At 30.4% G+C, this 10,021-nt stretch overlaps 2 protein-coding genes across 2 annotated transcripts; both read left to right on the top strand.

Moving 5' to 3' along the window:
- Window positions 1–589: 589 nt before the first annotated feature.
- On the top strand, window positions 590–4,452 carry LOC107471106 (uncharacterized). The gene is made up of 9 exons (XM_016090549.3): window positions 590–964; window positions 1,057–1,157; window positions 1,290–1,394; window positions 2,643–2,747; window positions 2,897–3,001; window positions 3,192–3,330; window positions 3,434–3,549; window positions 3,641–3,697; window positions 4,089–4,452. Exons 1-9 carry the CDS (start codon window positions 784–786, stop codon window positions 4,161–4,163), a joined length of 984 nt encoding a protein of 327 aa, XP_015946035.1. The 5' UTR covers window positions 590–783; the 3' UTR covers window positions 4,164–4,452.
- A 2,694-nt stretch (window positions 4,453–7,146) lies between these two features.
- On the top strand, window positions 7,147–9,606 carry LOC107471076 (CLAVATA3/ESR (CLE)-related protein 25). Its single transcript, XM_016090520.3, has 2 exons — window positions 7,147–7,720; window positions 9,261–9,606. Exons 1-2 carry the CDS (start codon window positions 7,458–7,460, stop codon window positions 9,298–9,300), a joined length of 303 nt encoding a protein of 100 aa, XP_015946006.1. The 5' UTR covers window positions 7,147–7,457; the 3' UTR covers window positions 9,301–9,606.
- The last annotated feature ends 415 nt before the right edge of the window (window positions 9,607–10,021 follow it).

Here is a 10,021-nt window from a genome sequence, read left to right as displayed (position 1 = left end):
TGTGTTGGATTGATCAATGTACTAATCGATCATCCTTTAGAAGGTGAAAACGCCATGAAAGTTGCTCTCTTCTGGAAGTGTTGCAACGTAGTCTTGTCTTTGATTGTTTGACTAGATGAGATTGGCGTCGCTGAATGGTCCGACGGAGGAGGTCGGCGCCGTCAATGATATCTAGAGAGAACCATGCATTGTGCCACCAAATAGAAGAGAAAGTTTGAGTCGAGCTTGACCAAAGAAAAGAGAAAGTTTGAATCTTCGTTGATTTTGTGCTCCGTGGTCACAGGAGTGGTTTTTGAGTTTTTGAACATATTAGTCAGAAGCGAAATTCATTTAGCACGGCAATTAATAACAAATTTTGAAAATTAAATAAAATTAAATTAATTAAGATTAATTGGTTTTGTTTATTTTTTTACTGGTTCTTTTGTTCCATATACTTTTTCAAATACCAAATAAAAAGCGATTTTTGTTTTGTAATACAAAGTTGGGGTACATTGCAATTTTATAAAAAGTTTACGTTATAGAACAATTTTGACAAATTTGAAGGAGTGTTAAGTGCAATTTTTCAGTTTGAGATCGTTTTATCCTTTCCGAACTCAATTCTGGGTTTTCGGATTAACACTAGAGTACAGAGCCTTCATCCTTCAAATTCTTAGCATTTAGCAACTTCAACAATTTCTACTTTCTTTTATTTTTTTCGTTATTATTTACTAATTGAAAAAAATAAATAAATAAAAAATCCTCACCCTTTCAAACACACTCTTCACCTTCCTTCATTTTCCGGCAATGGCGGTTTCTTCTCCTTCTTCTTGTTCTTCACCTTCAATACTCTCACCTCTCATTCTAAACACCAAAACAAATCTTGGTTCATCATCATCAAATTCTTCTCCTTTTCCTCATCTCTTCACTTTCTCTTCTTCTCGCACCAATAATCGACCCCTCTCTCTCATAGTCTCATCTTACACTAGTATGTTCATCTTTTCCTAATTAAAATGAGTTTTTTTTTATATATTTGGTTTAATGTTCCTTAAATTAATGGAATCGTGTGTGTGTTTGCAGAATCGGAAAATGGATTGGCGAGTAAAGATAAAAAAATCTTACTTGAGAAATATGGTTACGATGTTGATGCTGACGACTACTTTTCTCAATCGTCTTCCAAGGTTCCAATGCTTATAATTCTGTGTCAATTTCACAACAAAGCTTTCTGAATTTTCTGTATTGTGTGAAAATTAGCTGCATTTTTTTCATTTGTAGTTCATTTTGGTTTTGTTATAATTAATGCCACTGTTTAGTCCAAGAGGAGAAAGGAGCAACCTAAGATGAAGAGAGGGAAGCAAGTGAAAGAAGATTCAGCAGAGGAAGCTAAGCCTCCAAGGACTACACATAAGTTGCTTCAGGTAACTCTTAATTTTAGTACCTCGCTTCTTTCAAGTGCAAAGTGCAAATTGATAATCATTGATAGTGATTTAGAATGCTTTGACGGAATTTTACACTAGAAATCTTACTTTGGAAAGTTGTTTTAAGGTAAAATTCTCAGGAATGTAAAAGTATTTTACTAGCAAGGCACCCCCTAAGGGAGTTCACTGCTTAATTGTAAGTTCATATAGATGCTGCAAGGTTGCTTGTGCTTTTTAAGTAAGCAACTAAACTAAGGGGGTTCTCTTTGGTTCCATTGTTAATATATAGGTACTTGTAATTAAGTACTAGGAATGGAAAAACAATTTAGATGGGAAACCTTTACTCCCTTGATAGCACTTCTGTTGAGTTGGTCAGATTTCTGGTGATAGAACTTGGATGCTGGTGGTACAATAGGGAACTTCGAAAATTAGGGTACTAATAATTTTCAATAAGGGTACCAGTACCCTTGAAGTTTGTAAGGGTACTGCAGAAGCTCCCTTAGGTTGTTTGTGACTTGGGGTTTTGGAGGAAATGCAAAAAGAAAAGGCTTGTCCTGTTAAATTTTGAATCTTTACTCTATGGAGTACGGACCATTCCTTCACCTCCAAAATCCCAACTTGCAAACAACCCTCAAAGGAATGGTAAGTAAAGTGTACCCTGCACTTTTGATGAGCTTATTCCATCGTATTCTGCAGTCTTTGCATTCCCAACATCATTTAGGATGATTGCTTCTTATGTATATGATGAAGCATTACCTACAACATTAAAGATGATGGATATATTTGAGGTTTTATCATTAGTACATTCTAACACTTTTTCTTCTTTATGAGCTCATAATTTATTTTTCCTAACTATCAATCATTATTGATTTTAGAAGGTTAAGAGGAATAGAGACATTGTAGTTCCAAACTTAAAACCTAGAATCAATGGGTTTTATCTCCTTTAGTGATTAACTCATTCTAAAATCTAACATTGGTAATGCGTAAAAATATTTTTCCACTCATTACACGATGAAAGTGATGACGCCTATGGAACTAAACCTAATGATGATTTCATCAATACACTCGTTCATAACTGTATTCTATTTCGCTTATGAATATAGGTTTACCTTAACGACCGCTGTTTATTTTACTTCTTAATTTTCAAGGTTGCCACATCTGTTTAGTTTTGAGATAATCTTTAAAGCTTGTTGTCAACTTATCTTTACTAATCGAAAATTTTAATCTTTAATTTATATGGTAAGATAGGTTCTTGGAGGGACGGCTCGAAGGACGAAGCTGCTCTCACCAAAGGGCATGGATGTGCGCCCCATGATGGAAGTGGTAAAAGGTGCAGCATTTGATATATTACAGGTACTAGTTTGCGTATTGGAGGTTGTTATGCAGTATATTCCTTATAATTTCGAGATGCAAATTCCATGTTACACTGATAATTCTGTTTTTTTTTTCCATAATAATAAAAAAATGAAAAAAAACTTATAATTTTGTTTAATAATTCAAAGGCGGCTGGTGGCTGTCCTGCATCATTGAGACCAGGGCGCTGGTTAGACTTGTACAGCGGTACAGGTTCTGTTGGTATTGAAGCTCTCAGCCGAGGATGTTCCGAGGTACTGATGTTTTTTATGAGCATTTCACTATGTGTTGTTAATTCTACAAAAACTTTAAGTGTAATCCCTTGAAAGATTTCATCAAGGTCATGGTGATGGAAAGGAGTTTTCAGAATTTGATTGCTAATTTCTGCCTACATTTGTATTTTGCTTGAAGTCTATTGTTTCTATGATACAAACTGAATTTCAGGTGCATTTTGTGGAGATGGATCCTTGGGTTGTATCGGATGTTTTGCGTCTAAATTTAGAGGCGACTGGATTCCTTGATGCCTCAATTATACATACTGTCCGTGTCGAAAAATTCTTTGAACGGGCAGATCAATTTGTAGGCATGTGCATCTTTTTCCTTTCAATTCCATTTGATGCATAATTATAAATCCTGCCAATTTAAACCATTCCCGCAGTTTTAAATTCAAAATTTCTTGCATGCAGGAAACAGTGGCCCATTTGATTACATCAGTGTCACCCCTCCATACACACAAGTTGACTATGGGGTGCTCATGAGGCAAATTTCAGAGTCATCCTTGGTTGGAGAAGACACTTTTATTGTATGTAGCAATTTCTTGCTTTTCTTGTTCTTGGTCCAAACAATCTTTCACTTGCTAAGTTTCTATCAAGTTGCCATGTTGTCTGATCCAGGTTGTTGAGTATCCTTTAAAAACCGACATGTTGGATTCATGCGGGTGCCTTGTAAAGGTAATTCAAGTAACCATTGGTACTTTTGTATGCATAACATGAAATGTTAGGGACTCTCCTTGTAGGCAATAAACCCTAATTAGTCTCTCCATTCTCTTTTATCTGTTACCGTCTCTTTTTGCTACATTCTTGGATCAATATATCTGAACAATCTATCCATCGACTTATTGATCCAGATATAAATGTGACAATAATTGATAATAGAGAATGGAGAGGGTAATAAACATGTTACTATAGATATATGTCTGGAGCTGAAAAGTTTTATTACAAGTAGTAGAAACCAATAGCAGTTATAAAGAGAATCCCTTATATATTTTGGATTATACATTAGTTGCAAATCTTAATGTTATGGCCATAGTTTGAGCTGTTAAGTGGTTGTCTGCAACTACAGATAACCGATAGGCGATTTGGCCGGACTCTCTTGGCGATTTACGGACCAACATGGGCTCAAAAGAAGAGGAGATGACTCCTTCAAATTATAGAATTGCAGTAGAATGTCTAATCCATCAATGTGGGATCAAAAGGATTTAGGTCTTGGTGCTGATAATTCTCAAACAAACAACATAAAAGCTATACAAAATTTTAATCCATGGATGGATACTGCTTAAAGAAATTTTGTACCACTGAATAACAATATGTGAATTTATTTTTGAGATGAGTATATATAATATTGTAATCGTTCATCTCAAAAAACCAAGTTCACTCATAATTTGAGAATTAGAAGTAAGGATATAATATTTAAGAAATGGATATTATCACTGTCAGATATATTCTTCTGTTGCATTTTTTTTTGTATGAATATGTTAAACATTGGAGTGATAATATCAAAATATTAGTGTTAATACTCACTCTCTAATATCTAATCAAAAGTTTATTTCAATAACTATAGACACAGCCAAAAAGAAAATGTTATCTTGAATGGAACTAGCAGCAACAGCAATGACTTTTGTCTTCTTTAGTAATGAAAGAAATCATGTATATACTATTATTGCACAAAATCCCACCAACACATTAGTTTCTTTCTCATCCTAAATTGTTGCACATGAATAAGACTCATGGCCCCGGTTCTTTATTATCTCTAACACAACATAGTAGACACATGTTTCGAGATAAATTTTTCAATCACACACTGTTCTCTTGCCTTTTTTGTTTAGTGTCCAAGAAAATTGTTTATATAGCATTATTGTTCAAACTTTTATTTTTACAACAATTGTATAATTTAAGGTTTAGGAAATTTTCATTTAAAATTTTCTAAGTCTTAATTTCACAAAAAAAGTTCTTTATGTAACATTATTGTGTTTGCTTTGATAAACCCTCACGAGTGCAAAAACAAAAAACCTTTACTAGAGAATAAAGATTAGCTTTAGCCTTTAGCCTTTTAAATCGTTATATTAGTCGTTTCAATTCTTAAAATATAAATATTAAATTTAGTCCAAAATTGTAAATATGATTCATGTTAGGTTTTTAATTCCACTTTCATAATTATGTTGTCGTGTTTTTATTGATCATGTTAAATGACATAGTCATATTTCACGTGGACAACTTATACTGTGATAATTTTTCTTACATTTTTTTGCCCTTTTGGGTAGTAATTATATGTCTTAGATTTATTGAGACAAGAATGCGCGTTGCCTATATACAAGAAATTAAATATTTTTTTTGGTATTTAAGAAATTAAATATTTTAATGTGTCATATATATGCCTCAAATTCTTGTGTCCCACTCTGCAAAATACATTCCCCAATCTTCCTGGGTAGTTTTTGAATTTTTGTCAAACAAAATTAGTTGGCACCAAATACATTAAATTAGTTTTTCTTAAGATTCTTTGAACAACAATTTGATTAGATGGTATTTGAATTGTTGGCAACTTGATGAATGGAGACTTACACATTAAAAATGTCTATTGTCCAATATACATCATAACGGAATTCAAGGAAATTTGATTCTTATTGTCACCAATATTTTATATTTTAGTAATATTTAACATCCAATTGAATTTTCTTCTGTTAGAAAAAAAATAGAGACATGAATGGCACAATATATCAAATTCTTAAATTGACTTATTTTTAGTTTTTAAAATAAGATTCAATTATAAACGGCTCGTCTTTAAACACTTTTATTAAATAAAAAATATTATACCTTTTATTAATTAAACAAATTTTAATTTTTTTTGTTATATTTTATATCACTAATTCGAATTTAAAAGAATAACCTATTAATTAGGTAACTATTTTTTTGTAAGATTATAATTTTTAAGAAAATAAAAGCCCAAAACCTACTACTAATAGATTTGTTACTTCTAATAGCAAGTTACTTTTTAAGAAGTATTGCATCCATTATTTTTTCAGAACGTATTAGTATTCATTGGTTAAACACATATTTTAATAATAAAAAATATTATGTGTATAACAAAAAACAGTCACTATATATTTATGTATAAATATTATATATTATTTTAATATATATTTTATATTTCTCCATGTATTTTAGGAGTAACTCTTAACTTTACTACTTTGAGTTTTTTTCTTTTGAAAAAAATCTCCAAATTTATAAGTTGAACTTCTAATTCAATTTTATCTGAACTCCACAAATTTAGACAATTTCTGAAGTTTGATTACAGTGGAAGAATTCTGGTTACTCCGTTCAAAGTAACTCTGGTTTACTTTACTTTTTCTCTGAGTGTAGATCCTGAAGAGAGAAACTACAATATATAACATGAATCTTTCTGAATCAGGTTTTCATTCATTCAATCAAAAAAGAAACAATTCTTCACAGTTCACACACAACTAGCCAAAGCTTTTTGCATTCCTACAAAGTACAAAACAGTGTTTGTAGAGAGAGTAAGATACATAGATAGATCCACTTTCTTAGTTTAGTTGCATGAAAATTCACACCCCTTTTTTTTTCTTTATTTTTTTAATAATTTAATTTTAATGCGTTGATAATGTAACACGTTTTACATAAGATAAAAATTCACATGTAATTGCCTTTACGTGAAGTTATTAGTGAAAAATCGCTAAATAATTTGATATGTTTGACTAAAGTATTCTCTAACAGCTTTCAACTTTCACTTTCATACAAAGACAACTACATGCGAATATTTACCTTTACATAATTGTTTTTATATTGTTAATATAAAAGGTAATTATTTTTATTAACTTATTGTTCTATAATTAGATGTATGTATAAAATTACTTTAGCGGAAACTCAAGTGCAGTCGACTTCACGTGAAGTTGATAACTGAGAGCCGTTCGATGATTTGACTGATTTAACTAAATTTTCATTTAACGGCTCTCAACTATCAATTTCACGTGAAGTCGACTACACCTGAGTTTTCACCGATCACTTTACAGTTACTATTTATCAATTTTTTTTTTATCTCTACCAAGCTTAAAGAGACTCTTAAATAACTAACTTTTGTGATTCACAAAAACCCTTTATATGTTTGGCCATGCTCTCTCTTCTCCCTTTCTCTTCTCTCTTTCTCTTTCTCTTTCTCTTCTATGTCTGCTTTTAAATAGGGTCATTCACTCCAAGCCCGCCAAGTTAGGAACCAATTCATTATTTTGTCCTTACTCCTTTCCTATATAATTCTCTCTTTCTTTTCTTTCTTTAATTATCATTGTTGTAGCTAGTGATCATCAATGCCAAGATGATATTATTGTTGTTGTTCTTAAGCTTCTTTAGTTGCAAGATATTGCCACTTAGTAAAGAGTCATAAGAGAAGAGAAAAGAGAAAGAAAATTGAGAAAAAATAAATATGGGTAGTGGTGGTGTAGGCAGGGGAAGGTTGATTCTTGGAATTTTGGGATTCATATTAGTTACATGGTTGATGCTAACAGCAATATCGGCTAACCGTCTTCATCGACAAGCGAAGAAGACGGTTATGGTGGTTCCATTAAGAGTGAATGCGATGTCAAAGCAGTTAAAGTTGGTTAGTATGATGAAGAGGCATTCAAAATCTGAAATGATCTTTGTAAGCAAGAGAAGAGTTCCTAATGGACCTGATCCAATTCACAACAGGTTTGAGTTTCATTCATATACTTTCATTTTTCTTTCTTTCTTTTTCTTCTACTTCTTCTTTTAATCTGCATGCTTTCTTACATGGAATGTGAGTACAAAATTGTGGGTGAAAGATAGAGTAATAATGTAGGATCATAGTAGGGTAAATTCATCTTGGGATGGGGTTTGAACTTTGAACTTTTTTTTTCTATTTGGTTTTTTGTTTAATGTTGTCTTGACATACAAAATTAATAACTTTTTGTTTCGGTTTGCTTAAGATTTAAAATATTTTAATTTTAGGTCTCTATAATTAGTTTTTGGGTTTATCTATCTTATCTTAATATTACAAATCAAGAAAATTTTTATTGAAATTTAAGTTTTTAATGTATTTATTTTATATTTATTAAATAAAAATATTTAAACTTTTTTACTGATGATAAATTTATTTTAAGACACATGTTAGCTAAATCCTTAATTTTTTATGTTGAATATTTAAGTGATATGTTAAACACTCTGTATCTAGTTAGAGATAAAATTAAAAACATATATTTTATAGAATTTAATTTTTATTCACGTAAAATAATTTTATACATTTATCTAATTATCTACATTATTATATTCTTAAAAATAATTAGTTTTAAATTTATTATTTAAAAAATATCTAAACACATTAAAACCAAAACTAAAATATAAACCATTATTTTTCCATGAACATACATAACTACTATTACTACTAGATGTGGTGTTTCTAAGCTTCATTTTGAATTTGGTTGTGTCAAATTGATGTTCATGCTAGAAACATGATTTTAGTGTGTTCAATAAAAGTTAAAATCACAAGAGTTTAAAATCTCGAAATCAATTAGATTTTATTCAATTAGGACTAATAAACATAATATATCATGTCACTTTCTACTTGGCTAAATGGGGAACATAATGGACTCACACTTGAAACAGTCAAAACTCAAAAGAGTGATAATTTTCACTTCTTTATCAAAAGCTTCTTTAACGAACAATCTTTCTCTTATTTTCATGAGAAACCGAAAAAAAATTAGGAAAAAAAAAGACATTGGGTGAATAACTGTACCACTTTAGTTATTGGAGTGGGGAAAAATTATTAGGAGGTTCCCCTTTTTCTTTCTATGGAAAGCTTAATTAATTTATTGGAGGATCATGAGCTACTTTTAGCCCCATTTGCACTGAGCATAACCCAATTCAATTCAAGCCTCGGTTCAAAGAAACTGTAGATTTGAGGACCCAATTTAATGATTATTATTACACTATATACTATTTTAGTTCTATCCTATTATATATGTATATTTATAAAGTAGTGGCATTCTAAATAAAAATGTATATTTTATTATCAGAAATAACTAGACAAATTTTAACAATAGGGGCAAGATTAATAATATACTTGTTTGAAATATTCTGATATGTCATTACATGAAACATATTTATCTTAAATTTATTATTATTATTATTATTATTATTATTATTATTATTATTATTGAATATTCAATAATTTATTCATATTATGTAATGGGTTTTTTTATATTTTTTTTAGGAGAGCAGTGAAATATAGACAGCCGCCAACACAAGCTTGAGTGAGAAATGTTGTGCTCCACAATTTGTGTGAGGAAAAAATCATACAAGAAAAACCCTTGAATTTTTTTCTATTATTATCTCTGTGGAAGAATTTCATCATATGTTTCTATTATAAGATAGTGTTGTCACTTTGTTACATATATTAGTGCTATATAAGTATTTGAAGACTATATAAGTGTGATCCTCATGTTTTTTTTTTTCTTTTTTTTATCCCTTTTTTGGAATGTACCTTTAAATGATGATGTTATGTAAATTAAGGCCTTAGGTGATGATGATGAAGTAACCAAAATTTTGCATGCAAATTATTTATTTGTGTCCTCAAAATTGTTGTAGTAAAAAAAACATGTAATTTTGCAAGAAATGTGTAGAAGTAGTGGATGTTCTTATCATCATTCCTTATCTTAACAAAATTTACATACACGTGAGAATCTTGAGAAAGACAACACTTTTGAAAGCAACACAGTCTATTTATTTACTTTTTCCTTACTCAAATCTAGAGAAAGAGAATGAGAATGAGAGATTTAATTTGTGGATAGGACTATACTGTTAAAATAAATATCAAAATATTAACCAATTTGGATTATGATGAGAGCAATATATGCAAGAAAAGGCATACTCCATTTCCATGCATGATAATATAATTATTAATTAAGCTTCATATTTTGGGCATTCCTTCTTTTGATGGTATCCTATTTTTTTTGGGTGTTACATAGAATTTTC

The sequence above is a fragment of the Arachis duranensis genome, chromosome 10 (genome assembly GCF_000817695.3).
Source record: "Arachis duranensis cultivar V14167 chromosome 10, aradu.V14167.gnm2.J7QH, whole genome shotgun sequence".
Classification (NCBI taxonomy): domain Eukaryota; kingdom Viridiplantae; phylum Streptophyta; class Magnoliopsida; order Fabales; family Fabaceae; genus Arachis; species Arachis duranensis.
The sequence above is the reverse complement of the archived record's forward strand: the minus strand, read 5'-3'. Positions and strand labels throughout refer to the sequence as shown.